The following is a 21,650-nucleotide window of genomic DNA, read 5'->3' on the forward strand; positions in this document are numbered from 1 at the left end:
CGTGCAACTGAAGAGCGTGGCCAATCCCCCAGACTGTGGCGCGGCGCTAGGACCGACGGGCGAGGCAAGGATCCGTCGGCGGGACATTTCCAAACTTTTGATGCACTCCAACATCTTCGAACCCAACACGCACCACATCGCCCAATATGCGGAGAGCGCGTGGACTTCGGGTGAGGAAAAGCAAAGCCAATTATCAACAAACACATTCTGACTAACAATGGCAGGCTTCTTCAACCCGCGACGTTTGCATCTTCTGCGCCACTCGTCAATTGGCCATCTCGAATACGCTCGCTACATCATCATCGGACGCTACACAACGACGGCAACTCAACTCATCTAGTAGAGCCCCGCAATCGGCCGAGGCCATCCTATACAAAGATGCCAACGAGCGCAAGGAGCCAATGTCGCAGGCACAGCGCATGCGGCAGGCGCTGGCCGCCAGCGCCCCTCAGCCGCAATCACAAGGAGGCTTCATGTCGCCGGCAGAGAGGATGAGAGCATCATTAGCACAAGCACCTCCGCAGCATCAATCCCAAGCGTCACGGCAATTCCCACCAGAGCGACGCGCAATGAACAGAGGCGGTCCTTTCGATGGGCCGGGGCGGAACCAGAGCAGAGACCGATTTGCACCTGGTGTACGGAGGACGACCGGCAACGAGCGTGGCAGTGACTATCGACCTCCGCCCCAGAATCGCTATACCGTCAATATGGACTCGAGACCACAGGTCAACACCCCGGCATTTGGCTCCGGTCACCTTAGACGACGAAACGACCCACAGCCCGAACGCTCCCCGTTCGGATTAGACGACCGAAGATCACCACAGGCTCCTAGACCTGCACCACAAAGAAAGATGCTGGATCAAGATGAGATATCAAAGTTGTTGGGGAATGCGGCGTCGAACTCAACCCCGAAACCCTACACACCACTTGCAAGGGACATAAATGCACAGAGGACATGTTTCCACTGTGGATCGAAGGAGCACGCGAGCAATATGTGCCCATCAAAGCCGGTGCTCCGCGAGCCTCAACGGCAGGAACAACCAGCACAGAAAACGGCCATGTATACACCACCACAACGTTACAAGGAATCGATATCGGATGCTGCAGAAGCCTGGGCGCAGAAATCGAAGGGCAATTTGGACATTGAACAGTCGGCAAGATGGCAGATAGAAGAGGATAACAGGCGACGCAACGACGTGGACAGCGAGAGAAGGCGAAGTCGCTTTGCCTTTGACGAGCCGGATGAGTCCAAGAACCGATACGAAGAGCCCGCGCGAAGGCAGGGCGGAAACAAGGGCAGGAGCCGACGCATACAACGGGACGAGGAGGACGATGAAGACCGGCCACACGTCAGCAAGCAAGAACGCAAGCGGTTACGGGCTGAGGCGAAGAAGGCAGCGCAGTCGGCAAAGGCCGGTCCTACACCGATCTCATTACCAGAGTACATCAGCGTGGCCAACCTTGCGGGTGCCCTTAGGTTGAGAGTAGAGGACTTTGTGCGAAAGTTGGAAGAGCTAGGGTTTGAGGATGTGCAGAATGATCACATTCTGAACTCGGAGCATGCTGGCCTTATTGCACAGGAGTATAACTTTGAACCGATCTTCCAAGCACAAGAAGACGATGGCGACCTCTATCCCGCAGCACCTCTTGAGCCTGAGGCTTACGCTGAGCTTCCTGTGCGACCACCTGTTGTCACGATCATGGGTCATGTTGATCACGGCAAGACGACTATCCTCGACTATATGCGTTCGACTAGTGTGGCAGCTACCGAGTTTGGCGGCATCACACAGCACATTGGTGCGTTCAGTGTGCCACTGGCAAACGGGAAGAAGATCACGTTCCTCGACACGCCCGGTCATTCTGCATTCGAGACGATGCGCGCTCGTGGAGCCAACGTTACCGACATTGTCGTCTTGGTCGTTGCTGCGGATGATTCTGTCATGCCTCAGACCGTCGAGGCGATCAAGCACGCACAAGCGGCGAATGTGCCTATAATTGTCGCCATCAACAAGATTGACAAGGCGCAAGCTGACCCAGATGCCGTCAAGCTTGATCTCGGCCGCCATGGTATCGAGATTGAGGACTTCGGAGGTGACATCCAGGCTGTTTGCGTTAGTGGAAAGACCGGACAGGGCATACCCGACTTGGAAGAAGCCATTTCAACATTGTCGGAGATGTTGGACCACCGCGCTGATCCTGCGACCTCCGTCGAAGGATGGGTTCTTGAGGGTACCACCAAGAAATCTGGACGCGTGGCTACCGTCCTGGTCCGCAGTGGTACCCTTCGTCAAGGAACAACACTTGTCGCAGGAACTACCTGGACACGCGTGCGTACTCTGCGCAACGAGGCTGGCGCTGTGGTCAAGGAAGTCGGGCCTGGTATGGCTGTCGAGATCGACGGCTGGCGTGATCAACCCATCGCTGGCGACGAAGTGCTACAAGCAGAAGATGAACAGCATGCGAGCTCGGTGACCGATCTCCGCAGCGAGAAGGTCGACAGAGAGCAAATGGCGCGTGACATGGAAGCCATCAACGAGTCTCGCCGCCTAGAAGCCGAGCGTCGTGCGGCCGAAGAAGCAGCTGCCAAGGCTCTCGAGAATGGCGAGGAAGCTGAAGTCGCTGAGGAGAAAGAGGCTGGTCCGGAGGTCGTCTCCTTCATTATCAAGGGAGACGTATCTGGCTCTGTTGAAGCAGTCATTGACTCTGTCTCAGCACTCGGAAACGCAGAGGTATCTACGCGCATCCTCCGCCACGGTGTTGGCGCACCCTCCGAATTCGACATCTCGCACGCCGCCGACGCAAAGGGACATGTTATCAACTTCAACACCACAATTCCTGGACACGTTGCCAAACTAGCAGAAGAGAAGGGCGTCAGGATTCTTGACAGTAACATCATCTACCGCGTAGTCGAAAACGTCAAGGATTTGCTATCCGAGAAGCTTGCACCAAAAGTCATCCAGAAGGTCACGGGTGAGGTGGAAATCGCAGCCGTTTTTGAGATTGGCCTTGGTGGCAGGAAGAAGATGAAGGTCGCGGGAAGTAAAGTCAGGAACGGTGTTGTCGATAGGGGTTCCAAGGCTAGAGTACTCCGTGGCGACAAGATTGTCCATGATGGTAAGTCATTCCCCACGTTGTTGTGTAAATGAAGCATATGCTAACGAAGATTGTTAGGCGTGATCGAGTCGCTCAAAAACCAGAAGAAAGACGTCGAGCAAATGCGCAAGGATACCGAGTGCGGTATTTCGTTTGAAGGCTGGGAAGACTTCAAGGTGGGTGATCGCATCCAATGTTATGAAGAAAAGTTTGAGAAGAGGAACTTGTAAGATAGTGTATACTATGTACATAGAGCAGCGTTGAGTGGTTTGGGCTGAGGGTTTGATAACTACCCTTCTTCGTGTATATATGTAGATGTATGGATATGTAACTATCAATTATCCCAATCACGCAAGATATGATCATGGTGCAGGAATCGGTCTGCCGCCACCCGCGCTTGTGATTTGGATATCATCACTGAAACCGTATTCAAGGTACTCTAATGCGTTCGTCATTATCCTATGCCTTATTGTACTATGACACCCTGCCACTTCCTGTTGCAGACATGCAACCTTTTATATTCTGCCCTCTTAATGCTCGCCAACGTGTTTCCGTAGCTTGGCCCCCGTCCATAATACCGGCGCAAAGTGTGTCGACATATTAAAGCTGAACAGCGACACAAACCACAGTATGGCCATAACGGCGACTGGGACGAGGAGGAGCTCAGTGTGGTGGAGGAAGGGCAGTTCCTTGTAGCCCAAGAAGGTGATGATGAAGTAGTAGTTCAATGCGGCGAGGTAAAGTGTGTTCGAAAGGAGTAGCGAAAACCTAGACATGTCAGCGCATATTCTGATACTGTAAGTTAAGAACATACCAATGGTGTGTGCCTATGAGTGGCATGCACAGGAACTGCACAACGTAGAGGAACACCCAAACCGGCACAAAGGCCCGGATGGCAACATCCCAGCAGTACCCAAACTCGAGTTCTTCTTTACCCGAGTCTTCTCCTAGGTTGTACAGTCCCCTCCTTCGTCCTGGTAGCAGTGTGTTGTCCGGGCCTAATAATCGGCCGACCAGGAAGAAGAACAGCGTCGCTATCAATAGCGAAAGCAGCAAGAAGTGCCCGAAAATGAAGACCATGGTTATATGTAGGGTCTGTGTAAAGCCATCGGCGTATGCGAAGCCCCATGCAAGTGATGTGAGGGTCAGGAAGAAGGAAAGCAGGTATGTGAACGACGGATCGGGGCGGTGGTATGTCTTGGTAGTTTGTTTCTACACGCTGTTAATCACATATCTTCACACAGAGACCAGGAATACATACATGGTAGTATATCTGTCGAAACACCTTCTTGGGTGCTATTATCAGGCTCATGATCTCCCATATGGCCATTTCAAAGTCCATCTGGGGGAATTTGAACATGCGCTTGAAGAAGCGCGGCATCTTGATCTCATTCCGCCGTGTCGATGGGGTCGAGCCAAAGTTTGAAGGTCCGCCCGTCGGCCTTGGGAGTGATATGTGCGGGTTCATGTTGGGCGTGCTTTGTGAGCTGGTGGCCGTCTATAGGCAGCTGCTGAGTGAAGGCGCGACGCCGGAAATGGAGAGATTCGAATGCGCGTCAGGTATTGGTGTCACCGCGAGTCCCAGACTTCCATCGTTGGAGGGACGCGTCAATCGTCCGGTGGTTCGGTGAATGGTGGCTATGTGTTCGGTACCTGAGCGATGACGCCGCCGACTGAGCTAGCGCCAAGAACGAGGCTGACAGGCTCCGCCGAGAGCAAGCCCGCAACGCCGACTCGCAACCTTTGCTCCTCTCACGACAACGCGCCCACCCACCTCAACCACGGCGAACGGCGCATCATCTCCACCCCCGCGCGCATCTTGGAAGATATCGGCGCGACCTTTGCACCTGCCAGACGCACCGTGGAGACCTGCATCGCGCCTCCCGCTTCCGCGCGCACCTCTCGACGCTCCTTCTAGACACTAACCACGCGACAAAGACATCCATTGTCCACGACACTCCCGCGCCTGAGCATATCGTAATACAACGCCCAACATTACTTCGCGATCAGTTCTGACAGCCCACCACAGCTCTCACGCACCCACAGCTATGGCGGACGACGCTGAGCTCGCCTTCCTCGAGGCGCAAAAGGACGAATACGACCCTTCAGCCGGTTACACCATGCCCGACGCTGCTGCTGGACAGGACGAGTACGACCCCGCCGCCACATACTCGCCGCAGTCCTACCAGTCGGCATCGATGCAGCCAGAATCCGGCGCAAACTCACCACCGGCCGCCGACGCCGAGGGCGAGAATGGGGTGCAGCCTCAGCCTACTCAGACCTCCACAGAAGGCTCCGCAGCGCCGCCGTCGAAGCGACCGCGCACTGTGGGTGGTTTTGTCGACGAGAGTGAGGACGAGGAAGAGGAGCCCGCTGTGCAGCCGCAAGAGGCGAATGCTACACTGAGTGCTACTGGAGCTTCAGAGACTCCCCAGCCATCTTTTACAAACTCTCCAAACAATACACTCCCAAACCCAGATGTACAGTTACATAGTGCACAAGATCAGGCTCCCGCTTCCATCTCTGCTTCTGTCGCTGTCAATGAGCCTGCTCCCTCTGTTGCTTCTCTTCCTAACGGCAGTACGCCTGTTGCAGACGCTACTAAGCCAGGTGCTCCCGACGTCATGACTGCTGCTTCGGCACGCCCGTCTGTAGCTCCAGCTACTCCAGCTCCTATGTCTGCTTCTTTACCAAAGGCTCGTCTTCCTCAGGACCGAGTGGGTATTCTCGAAGATCGCATTGCTGAAGATCCGCGTGGTGACATCGAAGCGTGGTTGAGTCTAATTGAGGAGCACCGTAGGCGACACAAGCATGACGACGCACGAGCTGTCTTTGAGCGCTTCTTCAAGATCTTCCCTTCATCAGTAAGCAGGACTGTCGATATCTCATGTGATGTACTAACATGTCTAGGGCGAGCAATGGGTCGAGTACATTGCCTTTGAGACGGAGCTTGACGAGCTGCCAAGGGTCGAACACCTCTTCGGTCGCTCTATTCCTTCAGCCCAATGGCTCGGCATCTACTCTGCTTACATCGACTTCATCCGTCGCCGCTTCAACCTTACCACTGACCAAAATGGACAGAACCGCCAGACCGTCACACAAGCTTACGAGTTCGTCCTTACTTCAGTCGGTCTGGATGTTCATGCTGGAAAGCTTTGGCTTGACTACATCGAGATGCTCAAATCTGGGCCTGGTGTTCTCGGTGGCAGCAGCTGGCAGGACATGCAGAAGATGGATACTCTGCGCAAGGTATACCAACGCGCTGTTTCAGTACCACACAACGCGACTCTAGAGATCTGGAGAGACTACGACAGGTTCGAGACAAGTCTGAACAAGGTCACGGTAAGCCTCATTGCATTCAGTCCCTTGTATTTACGAGGCTAACATCGATGACAGGGCCGCAAGCAACTGCAAGAAACCTCGCCTGCCTACATGACTGCACGCAGCGCCATCAACGTCCTCGACAACAACATCACAAGGGGCGTCAACCGAACCACACTACCCAAGCTGCCGCCCGCCGCCGGCTTCGATGGCTACGAGGAGTACATGAACCAAGTGAAGCTATGGAAGAACTGGATCCAGTGGGAGAAGAGCGATCCGCTCGAGTGCGCTACAGACAACCGGGAGTTGTACAATAAGCGTGTACTCCACCTGTACAAGAATGCGCTCATGGCCCTCCGCTTCTGGCCAGAACTGTGGTACGAAGCAGCTGAGTGGTGCTACGAGAACAATATCCAGGCTGAGGGCGACAAATTCCTCAACGACGGCATCGATGCGAACCCTGAGAGCTGTCTCCTCGCTTTTAAGAAGGCCAACCAGGTCGAGCAACGCACCGACTTTGAAGATGGTCAAGCGGGTATCGTTGCTAAGGGCAAGGCTGTACGAGAGCCATACCAAAGGCTTCTCGATACCATCTACGATCTCACAGCACAAGTCAAGAAGCGAGAGGAACACTCAATTTCCCGTGCGAAAGAGCAATTCGAGGCACAGAAGGCTGCCGACGAAGCTGCCCGCGCAATCGCACAACAGAACGAGGATGCTGACGACGAGGACGAAGTTGTTGCTGCGCGTCGCTTGAAGGAGAAGGAGGACGCTTTCGCCCTTCAACTCCAGGCCATGTCCGCCGGGTACAATGCGCAAACACAGAACCTTAAGAAGACACTCACGTACACATGGATAGCTCTCATGCGGGCTATGCGCCGTGTTCAAGGCAAAGGAGATCCCAGGGGCGAGATTGGTGGCTTCCGTGGCATCTTCACCGAGGCTCGCAAGAAGGGCAAGCTGCTGAGTGAAGCCTACGTCGCCAGTGCGCTCATTGAGCATCACTGCTACCAGGAACCGGCCGCACAGAAGATTTTTGAGCGCGGTATGAAGCTGTTCCCTGAGGATGAGCAGTTTGCGTTGGAATACATTAAACATCTCATCAAGCTCAATGACTCTACCAGTAAGTGACAAGGTCTTTGTATGAAGATTTTCAGCTAATTCTTCAGATGCTCGTGCCGTCTTCGAGACAGTCGTCGGAAAGCTCACGGCTAAGCCTGAGACCGTTCACAGGGCCAAATCGCTTTTCGCCTTCTTCCATGATTACGAAGCCCAGTTCGGCGAGCTGGCCCAGATCACAAAGCTTGAGCAGCGCATGGCAACTCTCTTCCCTGAAGATCCCCAGCTGCACCGCTTCTCGCAGCGCTTCGCGACCCAGACCTTTGACCCGATCTCCGTCCGTCACATCATCTCGCCTCGCACACAGATGAAGCCCGTCATGCCAGCGACCATGCCATCGGTTATGCCCTCCATCGAAGAGCAGCAGCAACAGCAGCAGCAGCAACCGATGCCTGCGCTACCACCCCAAATCGTAGCCGAACAACAGCGCCTCGCGTCTCCCGGCATTGCGAACTCCCCACACCTCGGAAACCTCATGCCTGTCACGAACTCACCAAAGCGCCCTCTCGATGACGCGGACGACGGTGGACAGCCTCGCAAGCTTGTTAGGGGCGAGTCACCGCTCAAGGGTGCGGCAGGTCGCCGTCTCGATGCTGCACGCCGCAACCTAGCCACCACCGGTGCGACACCCGTTGGCCAGGCTCCCGGCCCGCCACCTCTGCCTCGTGGCGTTAACTTCCTCCTCGGCATCATTCCTCCTGCAAGCACATACAAGGAGACGCGCTTCAAGGCTGATGGGTTGGTGGCTCTGCTGCGAAGCGTTGATGCCATTCCAGTTCCACCAGGCCAGGGTCCTCCGCAGCCACAGCGCTGGGGCACCACCCCGACAACAGCGCAGCAGCTGCAGAGCATACAAGAGAAATACGGCAATGGTGGACACATGCCCATGCACCCAGCTATGGCGGGCGCAAACGCTTGGGGGCCTTAGGAAAGGTATCCAACGTTCATCTTACTGGAGCTTGTGCGCCGGCATTACCGCGTTTGAGCAAGAAAGAGTCGGATTATCTTCACTCGAAAAATGGTTGTCTAGACCAAGAACATTGCATGGATTGGCGTTTATTCTTCTCTACTCATTTGTACGGACTCGATCACCAAAACACCCGGATACTGAGAGCGTAGGGAAGGGGGACCGCATGGGGTATCACTAATGGAATAATGGAGGTTTGGCTTGGCTTTTGCCAGCCTATATGTGTGAGCGAGGCGTTGGGTTCTTGATTGCGCCTTTGAGTGGTGGCATTTTCATCGAAGTCTTGGTGGAAGGACATGTAGTCTCTTTCTTAGATGTCCTTAATGGAAAAGATGGTTCATCTACGCTCCTTTGGTTGTGATGTGATGCTATTCGAGTGCTGACAGGTCATGAGCCTCTTGTGGATAGAAGAGGAGAGGAACGAATGTCATCTGAGTTGAAATTATGCCCATACGATACACATGCTATGTCCACCTTAACACATCAACATTTCTTCTAGTACTATGTTCTCATTCTCTCCCTCCGCAGCTCGCGTACAATGCACGGCACGACACAGCGCATGCATCGGTGTCACGGCTCTGCTCCACTCGGTGTCATTGGGCTAGCGACCGAACTAGCAACGTCGCGCCTTCCTGTCCGACGTGCTTCCTTCCTCCCATGCTACACACATCGCATGTATATATATACTGAAACCACCACACTTAGTTATCTGATCGTTGCCCCCTAGTCAAGTACACGGCACCTTGATTTGTCGCCGTCACATGCCACTACTTCGCGGCGCAGTCTTCGAAGTCTGCCGGACGTGATCTCCGATTTAGGGGGACATAATAGCACGGAAGGGACGCAGCATCCACGAGGAACCAATGCTTTGGGGATGCAGACTGGATTCCTCGATCTCACCGCTCATAAAGCCTATTTGCTTCGTATTAGGGGCGGGAGAAACGTTTCTCCAGAATCGCTGTCAGAGTTCCGACCATGTGATATGTAGAACGGAACTCACGCCGAATAACGTGCTCGAGAAAATGCACCCGGCACGTCAATGTGACCAATTACATGCTTGCATCAGTCGGCGAGGGTTGTAAACTGTTCAGGTTGGTCCGGCCTATGGACGGGTTGGTATCCATCAGTGTCCTTTGGTCACTTGGGAAATGCTTTACGCTTCTCTGAAGGGCTCAGTATATGAATGTACTCGTCAGGGCCTCATTATCATTGTCAATTTCAAGGGGCTCACTTTCGAAGCAAAGGTCATCTTCGTCTCCAATTCGTTACACTGCTGGGATCGATCCGGCATGTGCTCGTGTCATACTCGTTGTACTGTCGCTTGATATATATCCTCACGTCTTCCATGGCTGTGCCATATCACCATATTACGTTTCGTGGTTCCCTAGACATTCCCGGCCTTGGTTCTCCTGTCATTCCCATAATCTGCTCAGATTGTGCCACCGTCTCGTGTCCCGCAACTCTTGACCAGTCTCTCACCAGGTCTCGAAAGGCGGTTATCACGTACCCTGCGCTACGTCAGCAGTCACAACACCACCATTATCACCCCATCTACAAACCGCGGCCCCACTTAAACCTCATCTTTTACCTGTATACACCTCCGGTACGCCTCCAGGGTCTCACATGCCAGCAGCTAGCGTAGTCTAGTTGTCCATATAAGCTTGCTCACCCACGGCCTCAAACCCTCTTTCCTTCCTCACACTACAACGACAACTACTCTCCCCTCCCTTCCTAACTTGACAATCCTCACAAGGGACAAGCCTTCTATTCTCTACAAGCCGCAGCTACTTCACCAACATCAAGCCTACCTTCCTCAACCGCAACAAGAGCCGGTCTCACAATCATCACTGCAGGCAGTTCAGTCAACACCACTGCAGGCAGTCTTCCGCGCTCAGCACCTTCCAGTAAGTTCATAATTAAGCATTCCTCTTTCAGTCACCATGACGACGATGATGGTGATCATCATCGCACTGCTGCCGCTGCGTACTCTGTGTCACGTCGAGGTCCTGGTACCTGCCGCGCAGTCACCGCTCTTATCGGCACGGTCACCACAGCAATCTCATCGTTCTTGCCCTCTTTGTTTTGACGCTACCACATGACCCCGACTTGGCCTAGCTTTGGAGCTCATAACTTCAACAGCCTCACCTTTTGTTTCCCACCCCAACACATCATATCCAACAACACTCCTTTCGTATGCCGCCCCTCTCCCATGCTTTAGCGCACATCGCTTTTTGTTCCATTTCCCTGTCGCGAGCACATCAGTTCGCAGCTTCTACTTTTGAACTTTGCTGACTTGCCTCAGACCCGATCAGCGATCCGGTTCAAACGCTCACGTCCTCAACGCCAGTCCCGCACGCGACTCAGATCTGAGATCAAGGTACGTGTCCTCCGCTGTCGCATCTAATCGCGCAAGCTCTATGCCGTCGTTGACACCGCCGGCAAACGCGTCCTCGCTCTCGATCACCGCTAATATGACTTCTAGAGTACGCAATGGCAGGTCCAGCCAAGAAGCGCGCGCAGGCCGAGAAGCAGTCCAACGGCTCGTCCAATGGCTCCTCCTCTGAGTCTCGCGACCCTACTCAGCGCTCCGCTCCGAAGTCCATTCCCCGTGTCGACGGCAACCGCGATCCTAACGTCCGGGCTTGCGTTGACTACACCGACCCCCGAGACCTCAAGAACATCTCCGATTTCCTTGGTATTGCCGGTTGGTACCAGGCTCGTGGTGTAAGTACAAACACTCCTCTGTCTCAGGCCGCATGAACATCTTGCGTGTATCCTTCGTGCAAACACACCTCCCCGCACTGCCCAAATGCAAACAGCTTCGGGCTCGCATCCTACCGAGATTGGTATGGCTACGCTCTCTAGGCTGTGAGCATAAGAGCTACATCTCCGTGTGGCTTCCCTTCTCTCATCTTTACCCTCATTCTTATTCAAAACACCATTTGGATTCTGTTATCTTCCACTCCCACAATCCATTCACATTATCTTCATACTCCCAATTTCCCTCATTTCCCATCTTCATCATGGTTGACCAGGACGCCGCTCCCCATCGCTTCTACCAGGACACCAGCCTCTACACTCCGAGGCACAACAATATTCTCTTTGCTAACGACCATCAGCTCACCATCCCGGGCTCTCTTCCTCAACGTCCCAAGAACTTCAACCAGTTCGGCAAGGCCGCCAACATCGTGCTCAACACCTTCAACGTCGTCAAGGCCCCCGACACCGTCGTCCATCAGTATGATGTAAGTTATCCTGTCCCCCAAATTGACTTAATACTAACTTCTACAAGCTCAACTACAGCGGCGACGCCCTCGACTACACCAAGCGTGTCCTACTGAAGAAGATCTGGAACTCCCCTACTATCAAGGCCGAGCTTGGTGAGCCCGCCAACCTCTGGGTCTGGGACACCAACAAGCTGGCTTGGTCCGGTAAGCGTCTGCCCCGTGACGATACCCGCATCACTGTCGACCTCGATGAGGAGGAGGGCCGCCCTACCAAGCCGGGAGCGCGTGGCAACAAGCACACCATCCACGTCCGCTGGACTCGTAAGGTCGACTTCATCAACTTGAACGCTTTCCTCGATGGCCAAGCTTCTTGGTCTAACGAGTGTATCGACACGATCAACTTCCTTGACCATGTCATGCGCGAGTGGCCTTCTCAGCAGTACACTCAAATCAAGAAGTCTTTCTTCCAGCGCGGAGAAACCCGCTTCGACCTTGGCGGTGGTGTTGAAGCCTTCAAGGGTGTCTTCGCGTCCCTTCGCCCCGTTTTGGACGACAAGTTCAAGAAGTCACTGTCGGTCAACGTCGATGTCGCCAACGGCACCTTCTGGCGTGCTCAAGAGCTCACCCGCGCTATTGGCCAAGTCTTCAACTGTAACCCGCCTCAGTTCGCCACCATGTACAAGAACGCCACTCGTGACTGGAAGGGCTCCATGCTCAAGAGGGACCTCCGCAAGTTCAAGAAAGTAGGTGTATCTACGACACATACTAAGGAGCCTACGCAATGGTGAGTTGTTCTTTTCGGTTTGCCGACTACATACGCGTGGTGTACTAACTTTTGATCTCAGGACGATCGATGAATTCGTCAACTTGGACGCTTCCCAGGCGACTTTCCCGGATCCCGATGACCGCTCCAAGAAGATCTCGGTTGCTCAGTACTTTAAGAAGAAGTATGGCGTCACTGTCATGGCTGGTCTGCCGGTAGTCAAGATGACCAAGAAGATCCGCAAGGAGCCTGTCTATATGCCTGTCGACGTCCTGAAGATCGACGGCAACCAGCGCTACACCACCAAGCTCAGCGATACCCAGACGTCCCAAATGATCAAGTTCGCCGTCACCCTTCCCAAGGAGCGTTGGGCCGCTGTTCAGCAGGGAGTAAAGTTGCTCAACTGGCAGAATGACCCCTACCTCCGCCACTACGGCCTGAAGGTTAGCTCCGCGCCTGCCAAGGTGACAGCTCGTATTCTCCCTTCGCCCACCGTCCACTTCGGCGCCGGTTCCAAGGAAGCCACCATCAAGCCTGCTGACATGATCGCCGGTCGCTGGAGGCTGGACGGTCGCAAGTTCGCCATGAACAACAAGGAGCGTCCTATCAAGGCGTGGGGTGTCTGCTGTGTCCAAGGTCGTGGCAGCCCTCCCCCTCAAGCCATTGAAGCCTTCTTCCAGAAGTTCGTCCAGATCTACGAAGCCCACGGTGGACTTGTAGCCGCGCACCCTCAGCATGGCAAGAAGCCATGGATGGGTCCCGGTAACCTTGCTGATGGTGGTGAGATGATCCAGAAGGTCTGGAACCAGACTGGCAACAAGTACGCCATGCCACCTAATCTGCTCTTCTTCGTCGTCAACGACCGCAATGTCGACGTCTACCGTCGCATCAAGAAGTCTTGCGATATTCGATTCGGTGTGGCTTCGCAGGTTCTCCAGGCCAAGCATGTCATGTCTGCTTCGCCCCAGTATATCTCCAACGTCTGCATGAAGGTCAACGCTAAGCTTGGCGGAGCTACTTCGGTTGCGAAGTCTCAGCTCATTCCCAAGGTTGCCCCGAAGTCAGCATCTATTCCCACCATGGTCGTTGGCGCCGACGTCTCTCACCCTGCTCCCGGAGCCGCTTCAGGTGAGGCTGCATCCTTCGCTGCCATTACGGTATCCGCCGACGTCCACTTTGCCAAGTACTGGGCTGAGGTTCAGACCAATGGTAACCGCGTGGAAATGGTCACAACCTCCAACATCAACGACCACTTCGGGTTCATGGCCAAGAACTGGATGCAGAAGATCGGCCAGGGCAAGCCTCCTCAGCGTGTACTCTATATTAGAGATGGCGTGAGCGAGGGACAGTACGCCGCTGTCCTTGAGGAAGAAGTCCATGACATGAAAGAATGCTTCAAGAAGCTGGGCTGCAAGGAGATCCCCAAATTCACCGTCGTCATTGCTGGTAAGCGCCACCATATCCGCTTCTTCCCTGAGGCTGGCAAAGGCGACCGCAACGGCAACCCTCTTCCCGGTACTTTGGTAGAGACTGGCTGCACCCATCCGTTCGAGTTCGACTTCTATCTCTGCGCCCACGTTGCCATCAAGGGTACAGCTCGCCCCATCCACTACCAGTGCATCCTCAACGAGGGTGAGTGGCTGTCGGCCGAGCTCCAGCAGTTTATCTTCGAGCACTCATACCACTATGTCCGCTCTACTACTCCGGTGTCCCTGCACCCTGCGGTCTACTACGCCCACTTGGCCGCCGACCGTTCCCGTGCTCATCTCAACGACAACCCGGTCTCGTCTGGCAAGAAGGAGTCCAAGGCCGACCAGCAGTCTTCCACTGGTTCATCCAAGCAGAACGTCGAGATCGCTCCGTTGATGCCGATGCAGAACGCACGCGGCCTCAAGGATGTTATGTGGTACATCTAAGGAACGAAGAGAGGTCAAGCCGGTCGGTAGTGCTGGATGAGATGGCTTCACTGGTTCGAAACACGATGGAGGACTCGGTTGCGACGATGGCGTGAATCTGTTCACGGCGCATCAAAAGTCGGTGATTCGGTATTCTCTTCAATCTTTCCTTGCGATATCCATATTTCATGGTCCTAGCGAGGACGTCTCATGATCTCAGGTAATATGCCTCGCCCGTCAGCGGCCTCGCAGAATCAATATGGTATGAAATAACTCCTGCTGCTTTGCGACGTTGTGATGTTGCGCATACGCGCTCAGCTTCTCGCATTTGTTAACATGCCCACGAACTATCGGCCAGATCAGTTTGATACAGTGCCCATCGCCGGAACTGAGTTGAGTGTCTAAGAGGAGACCGTCCATAGGCTCAGCCTAGATTTTACCTTGCTCTTCACGATCCGAAGGCTAAACTACCGCAGGCTCAGACTGCCGGGTGCTTAGCAGAAGTATAGCCACGGCCTTGACAATCCAAAAACGGCGCCTGACCCTGAGGCGAGCTTCCAATCAGCCTAAATAGCTGTTGTATCGATCAAGTGGCCACGAGCCCCGGAGAGTCGATGCGCATGGAGATTTTCGTTTCCTCTCGTTGCGATCGGGTACAAGCTGTTAATTTCACGAGGAAACGCGGCCACGAAGTCGAAGATCGCAGAGCTTGCAATTTTGCGCTGAAGAATGGAGGTCGTACTCGCCGGGCTGATGGAGAGGACTCGCGTATTGTATGGAATAATAGAACGATGAGAGCCTGAGTAGGAGTACAAGGAAGCCTGTAGTATGTATATCCGGGCTTCGAAACGATTGCAGATACCTGAATGACACTGGGTAGATCGACACAGACAGATTGCTGCCTGTTCTTATTGCGAAATCGTGTGCGAAAGTGAAGAAGCACTTTGAAGGCAGGCAGGAGACGACAGAGGCACTTCTGGCTTGCTGGACGCGCCGCGCATCACGAAGCGCGATACCAGAGGACCTTACGCTCACGACGACGATAGGACCATTATAAGCCTCCTATCACAGCTTCAGCGAATGCGAAACGACGATGTCAGGGTATTTACATACTCGATCGAGTCCCGAGCGCAACATCACATGCAGGCAGAGAGGTATGTACCGTCCAATATATTTACCTTCGCTCCACCAGCGCAAAGCGCAGAAGAGAAGGGGGTAAGCGAACGCATAATCATTCTAACCTCCATTTTCCCCTCCAAATCTTCATTGAGTGGAAGACACAGAGTGAATAATGGGGTGTTCAGTTTTAATGAACAGAAGAGGATCGCGCGACGCGTTGATTTTGATGGCTGCGAAGATTTCGGATGACTAAGGGGCGCTTGCATGGTTGGGGTTAGCAGCGAAGCAGGGGTCAGGTGAGCGAATCAAGGCTGGCGCGTTGGGTGTGACGAGTATGGTGGGGCAGGGGATTTTGGGCGGCGGCGCGGGGTTTTGTTGTCGGCCTGTGGGAGTGACTCTTTGCAATATTGAGGATCAAATTGAAGTTCTGGGCGTATCAGGTGAATAAAGACTTTGTAGGCGGCGAACAACGTGGGGTGGGAAGCTAACAACCTGTAGTTTGATAGACCTGCACTCTCACACCCGCCCTTGTGAACGGAGATCCTTACACAAACGCACCTTACCCACTCTCCACTAAAGCTTCCCACGGTTCGGACTACTGCGAGAAGAACTACACACTCAACCGCAACCCCAAACCCTTCGATACCGACAAAGTCCCTCGATCAGCATACGGACTCGACCTGCAAGCAGTCACCGAACACTTTCCACTTCTCTACAAACAACTCAGACACACAACATGTCTTCAGCAGGACGTGGCCGCGGCGGCAAGTTCAACAAGGTCAAGCGCGGAGGCGGCAAGAAGTTCTCACGCGACCTACAACCGCTGAACGCAGATGGCGAGGTCGTTGGCATGTGGGGTGTAAGTACCTGATTTACCAAAGTCGCAGAGACTTTCTAACAAATAACCGCAGGAACAACCCGACAAGGTTGACGAAGAGTCCTCTGAAGAGGAAGAATCCTCCGAGGAAGAGTCTGGCGACGAGGACGGCAAGCCCGCACAAGAAGAACTGACGCGCGAGCAGCGTCGCGAACTCGCAAAGAAGCGCAAGGCGGCCGCGATCGCGAAGAAGTCACAGAAGACCCCTGAGGCAGGCGACATGCCCACCGACTCCTCCGAAGAGGAAGACGACGATATGCCCGCGAACCCAAACCACACTGCGAAAGCCCGTACACAAGCCGCAAAGGCACCTGTCGACCCAGACGCTGAGCCCGCTGCTGCCGCTGCTAAGGGCAAAGGCAAGCAGCAAGACCTGTCTCAACTCTCTCGCCGCGAGCGTGAGGCTCTCCAGGCACAAGCCAGCAAGGACCGATACGATAAACTACACGCTGAAGGCAAGACCGAGCAGGCTCGTGCCGATCTGGAGCGCTTAAAGCTGGTCCGCGAGCGTAGGGATGCCGAGGCGGCGCGGAAGAAGGCTGAGGCCGAGGAGCGTGCTGAGCTGGAGAAGGAGAAGAAGGAGCTCATGGACCGTGAGAACAGGCGGCGGGAGCAGGCCAAGGGCAAGGCGGACCGTCTTGCTAAGGGCGGCAAGAAGAAGGCCTAAGTCTGACAGTTATTGTTAGGCTTGGAGCTTTCGCGACGTTACCAGTTACCTCTGCGACGCCCGGATGCCAGTATACGTGTGCGAACGCACTCCGTTCCACGCTTGCGGTTTGCGCGGTTCGCGCACGGCGTAGCCACTTCGAGCTACTGGTCGATGCTCATGATGCGATGATAGAATCAAGTACAGGACGGCGGCATGGTGTATACCATGTAGCCTGCTGGATGTTCCAAAGAAGAAACAAATGTGATCCAAGTTCACGAACCATGAACATCGTTTTGCTTGCCGTGAACAAATGTACCAAGACTGAGAACATGCACGCCATGTGACTGATACACAATATATCCCACTCAGGTAGCCCTTATGCTGCACGGCCTCTCGAAGTTTCGAAAGCACATACGAGTTCGTATGCTAAGCCGTGAGCCCTCAAGCCGCCCTTGTGCTTCCCCGCGAGTTAGTGTCTCGCCTCGCGAACGCGAAGGTTCACGACTTCGTCATCACTCCCTCCACTATATGAACATCGCAATGGAGCCACTGATGCTTCTCATCATGCGCATACACGTACAGGTCCTCTCGTATCGTTGCGCATCGCGTCACGATTCTGTCGACCATGGCTGAACCGATACCTGCTGAGGAGCAATCCAACTTCGAAACCTTCCGCGACTGCTTGAGTGAGCCCGTCCTCAAAGCTCTGGCTGCACCGATCGAGAAGCCGAAACCGAAGAAGAAGAGACATGCGAAGAAGGGGTCGAAGAGTGGGAAAGATGAAGTCGTGAAGCAGGAGCCCGTACCAACGGCGGTGGAAGCCCAAGAAACGGATGCGGAAGACCTAGGAGAATTCATAGAAGTATACCATCTCTACGAACATAAGCACATCTACCCTAGAATATCGCTAACGAAAGAACCAGTACCTAAGCACCCTAATCTTCCCCTTCCTCCCCGCCGAACTGCACACGCTCACGCACTCCATCTTCAAAGACTCACCGACCCTCCAAGACCTCTACACGACGCCCCTCTCATCCTCAACATCCACCGCCCTCCTGCACACCATCCCACCCACCGCAATCGACAGCCTAGAAAGCTACGGCCTCCTCCCACCCACCTCCGACACCATCGACCAGCACAACCTCCTCACACCGCTCCTCACAACGTACATCACCGCCGTCACCGCCCCGCCCCCAATCTGGAGCAGCACGCGCGCCACCGCCTGCGAGCTCTGCAGCAGAGACTGGGTGCCCTTGACATACCACCATCTCATCCCCAAAGCGGCACATGCGCGCGTGCGGAAGCGGGGGTGGCATACAGAGGATAGGCTGAATAGCGTGGCGTGGTTGTGTCGGGCTTGTCATAGCTTTGTGCATCGACTTGCGGGGAACGAGGAGTTGGCTAAGAGCTTTTATACCGTCGAGTTGATACAGGAGGGTGGGGTGGAGGAGGATGTCGAGAAGAGGGAGAGTGTTGAGGGGTGGGTTAAGTGGGTTGGGGGTGTTAGGTGGAGGAGTCGGTAGGAGGTGGTATGATGGAAGGGTGTTGGATGCGGTGGTCTGAGGTTGGTACTCGAATGCTTTGGATTACCTGTCGTATTGTCCCTGGATGGATGCGCGACACTTTTTGGGTTGCGAGTACCATGGGACGGAAGACCTCGCTTCTCTGTACTCTGCCACCACTTTCGTGTTCTATCTCATATTCACGTCTCCGTCGCACACTTCCTGTCCTCTTTTTCGTGCGTATCGACAGCTGATATCTCACGTCAAGCGACCATGCTGCCACCCTTCGTCTACTCCGTCTTCCGACTCACGGTCTACCCCATTTTCATTGCCCTCATCACGACCGTAACGGCCATCGTCACCATAGACCCATTCAAGAACACCACGCTTCAGTACTTCGCTATTGGAAATATCGGTGTGGCGTTGTGGGGTGTACTCGCGGGCGCCCTGTAGACCGTTAGAAGGAGCAGTAAATGGGAAGAGAAGTCACAAGAGCAAAGAAGCAAGCGAAGATATGATTGTGGTGTGGTAAAAATAGTATCGATTCATCCATCAGAGGTCAAGTCAACCAGACGACCCCTGGAAAGCACATATGCACGCTAAAATAAGGATATACAACGGGTATGATTGAGTAGGTACACTAGGGTGATAAAGCATGTAGAGTACTTCTAAACGAGTAAATTCACAAGAAAACAGGCCCTCTGCCTACCTGCGGCAACAATTAGCTAAAGACAAGAGTCTTAGGCGCTAAGCCTAGAGACAAGCTATAAATAAAAATCTTATTAAATTATTAAAAACACGTCTCTAACAAGTACTACAAAACTCTATAAGCTTTTCTAGGCCTAAAGAATAACTAAGGTTATAAAGTATAGTTATAGTAGCAAATAGTAGAGGCCTTAAGCGCATAAAATCTAGCTCTAATTTTTCTCTTCTTTCTCTCTTACACTATATTGCCTAGAATACTAAGTAAGTACTATTAGTTTATTATTACTACTACTCTTGCTAACTTAAAAGCTACAAAATGTTCTTTACGTTTAACTACTACGCTGTCTTTCTTATAGCTTCTACTATAATAGAGCCTATAAATTCTACACTAAATATACTTAAACAACTAGACGTTAATACTCTAAAGCTATAGGCTATTAAGACTATTAAAATCCTGCGTATATATATAGCTATGTCTAACGTTTAGGTAGCTACCTTTAAAAATACTAAATATAACTATAAAGTCTAAAACGTTAATAGCAAAGCTATAGTAGTAGTAATAGAAGTAGAAGGCTATATACTTATAATAGAGAGATAGAAACGCATTTTAAGAACTATATAAGTTAGCAGAGAAGTTAACGCTATAATAGTAGCGTGCTACTATAGTAGTAAAACTAGTAATATAATAATAGGCTAAATAGCTATTAGACTTAAGAGTTAGTGCGCTAGAGAAAGCTAGGTCTAAACAGCGTTTAGACAAGAATAATAACTATATATATATATAATACAATTAACTATATTAAGTACCTATTCTAATAGAGATACTTCTAATCTCTCTACTATATATAGCGACTAACTAAAACTTAACCTATTTAGCTTTCTACCTTAAAAAGGCTACGCGCTACCTTTAAGTACGCATTTTACTTACTAAAGGCTTATTAGAATAATAGTTTAACTAGGCTTTAGAAAAGATATAATTATTACGCAATATAATAGAATAAGTAATAGGTAAGTATATAAAATAGAGAATAAGATAATACGTAGAATAGTATACCTAAGAAATGCGTAGAAGCAAACTATAAGCTGTAGAAACTTAATAGTATAGACACTTAAGAAGTAGGTGTACTAAGAGACCTCTAATAATATAAATAATTAGATAATAATAACTACTACTTAGGCTAATAGATAATATAGCTATAGTAGCGCTACGCTAAGTAATATAAAGAGCTAGATAAGAGGTTTAGACTAGGCTAATAGCCTCTTAGACAGCTGTATAGATAGAAAATAATACAATAGAAAGTATATAGCTATATTATTCTACTAAGAATAAATAACAAGACTTAAAAAAAGTTAGAAGAGCTAATATAGTAGATCTTAATTCTAGCACAGCTAAAAAGAAAGAGGCTAAATAATAAGATAGTAGTAGAAAGCTATTATAGTATATAAAAAAGGCAGTAATAGCTCTTCTAGTAAAGAATACCTAACTTTATTAGTAAGTAAATAGTTAAACCTAATTAATAGCACTTATACGTTTAATATTTACACTAGCTATTATACTATTTACAATACTTATATACTACCTTATATAAATAAGTAAGAGTTAATCTAATAAAGCTAAAGTTAATAAATAATCTAAGTTAGTTGCTAAAGCTCTTTTAAAAGCCTAGTTTGCTAAACAACTATCTTTACCTCTCTAAACTAAGCCTATAAAATCTAAAGTAACACCTACGTTATTCTAGAAGAATATTAAGATGCTAGATATTCTAGAGTTTTTAGGCACTACTAGCTAGTAGTCTTAGGCACAACCTCTAGTATAACTCTAGAATAATAATATAGCAAAGCTTCTTTAGATAATAGCTTAGTCTCTTTAGTAGCTAGGTAATTACTCTCTAGTCTATTCTACCTAGCTTTCTCTATACCTATTAGAGATAGTTCTAGTGTTTAATAGAACTAACGTTACTACGTTTCTTAAGTGTTTTAAGAATATATTAAAGTACTATAAGTTTATAGACAAGATAAAGATTAATTACCTTTTAGCGCACTATAAACTTAAGTAAAAGGTAATTATCTAAGTCTTAAATAAATATTCTAACACTCTAGTTACTAAATTCTAGAAGAAGTTTAGAGAAGCTCTTAGAAAGCTCTTTTGTACTAATAACAAAGACTAATAGAAAGCTTAGACTAAGTACTTTAAGTACTAGCTTCTCTAGTGCTAAGTAAGGTCTAATCTAAATATTAAGAAGTACTTATAGAAGTTTTAGATTTATAGTAAGCGCTGTATTAAAGTATTAACTATTAATAAAGATTGCTAAGGTTTCTACTTAGTTAAGAGACTACTCTTTAGGCATGCTATAAAGATACTTAATAAGTTTAGTTTAAAGACTAACAACTTAAAGGCATTTAACTATACTAA

The 21,650-nt window shown here is 51.3% G+C and overlaps 6 protein-coding genes across 6 annotated transcripts; 5 read left to right on the top strand and 1 right to left on the bottom strand.

Annotated features, from left to right (window-relative positions):
• Nucleotides 1–146: 146 nt before the first annotated feature.
• On the top strand, nt 147–3,323 carry J4E88_001369 (uncharacterized protein; the record flags this gene model as incomplete). Its single annotated transcript, XM_049395038.1, has 3 exons — nt 147–170; nt 225–3,114; nt 3,172–3,323. The coding sequence occupies 3 exons, from the start codon at nt 147–149 to the stop codon at nt 3,321–3,323; spliced, it is 3,066 nt and encodes a 1,021-aa protein (XP_049258902.1).
• Nucleotides 3,324–3,623: 300 nt separating this feature from the next.
• On the bottom strand, nt 3,624–4,561 carry J4E88_001370 (uncharacterized protein; the record flags this gene model as incomplete). The annotated part of the gene is made up of 3 exons (XM_049395039.1): nt 3,624–3,861; nt 3,908–4,305; nt 4,355–4,561. 3 exons carry the CDS (start codon nt 4,559–4,561, stop codon nt 3,624–3,626), a joined length of 843 nt encoding a protein of 280 aa, XP_049258903.1.
• A 580-nt stretch (nt 4,562–5,141) lies between these two features.
• Nucleotides 5,142–8,461, top strand: J4E88_001371 (uncharacterized protein; the record flags this gene model as incomplete). Its single annotated transcript, XM_049395040.1, has 4 exons — nt 5,142–5,957; nt 6,004–6,435; nt 6,490–7,537; nt 7,584–8,461. 4 exons carry the CDS (start codon nt 5,142–5,144, stop codon nt 8,459–8,461), a joined length of 3,174 nt encoding a protein of 1,057 aa, XP_049258904.1.
• A 2,529-nt stretch (nt 8,462–10,990) lies between these two features.
• Nucleotides 10,991–14,406, top strand: J4E88_001372 (uncharacterized protein; the record flags this gene model as incomplete). Its single annotated transcript, XM_049395041.1, has 4 exons — nt 10,991–11,224; nt 11,620–11,745; nt 11,793–12,511; nt 12,573–14,406. The coding sequence occupies 4 exons, from the start codon at nt 10,991–10,993 to the stop codon at nt 14,404–14,406; spliced, it is 2,913 nt and encodes a 970-aa protein (XP_049258905.1).
• Nucleotides 14,407–16,240: 1,834 nt separating this feature from the next.
• J4E88_001373 (uncharacterized protein) lies at nt 16,241–17,048 on the top strand (the record flags this gene model as incomplete). The annotated part of the gene is made up of 2 exons (XM_049395042.1): nt 16,241–16,363; nt 16,416–17,048. 2 exons carry the CDS (start codon nt 16,241–16,243, stop codon nt 17,046–17,048), a joined length of 756 nt encoding a protein of 251 aa, XP_049258906.1.
• Nucleotides 17,049–17,655: 607 nt separating this feature from the next.
• J4E88_001374 (uncharacterized protein) lies at nt 17,656–18,553 on the top strand (the record flags this gene model as incomplete). The annotated part of the gene is made up of 2 exons (XM_049395043.1): nt 17,656–17,892; nt 17,954–18,553. 2 exons carry the CDS (start codon nt 17,656–17,658, stop codon nt 18,551–18,553), a joined length of 837 nt encoding a protein of 278 aa, XP_049258907.1.
• Between the last annotated feature and the right edge of the window lie 3,097 nt (nt 18,554–21,650).

The sequence above is a fragment of the Alternaria novae-zelandiae genome (assembly GCF_023758075.1).
Source record: "Alternaria novae-zelandiae strain BMP 2774 chromosome Unknown scaffold_2, whole genome shotgun sequence".
Classification (NCBI taxonomy): Eukaryota; Fungi; Ascomycota; class Dothideomycetes; order Pleosporales; family Pleosporaceae; genus Alternaria; species Alternaria novae-zelandiae.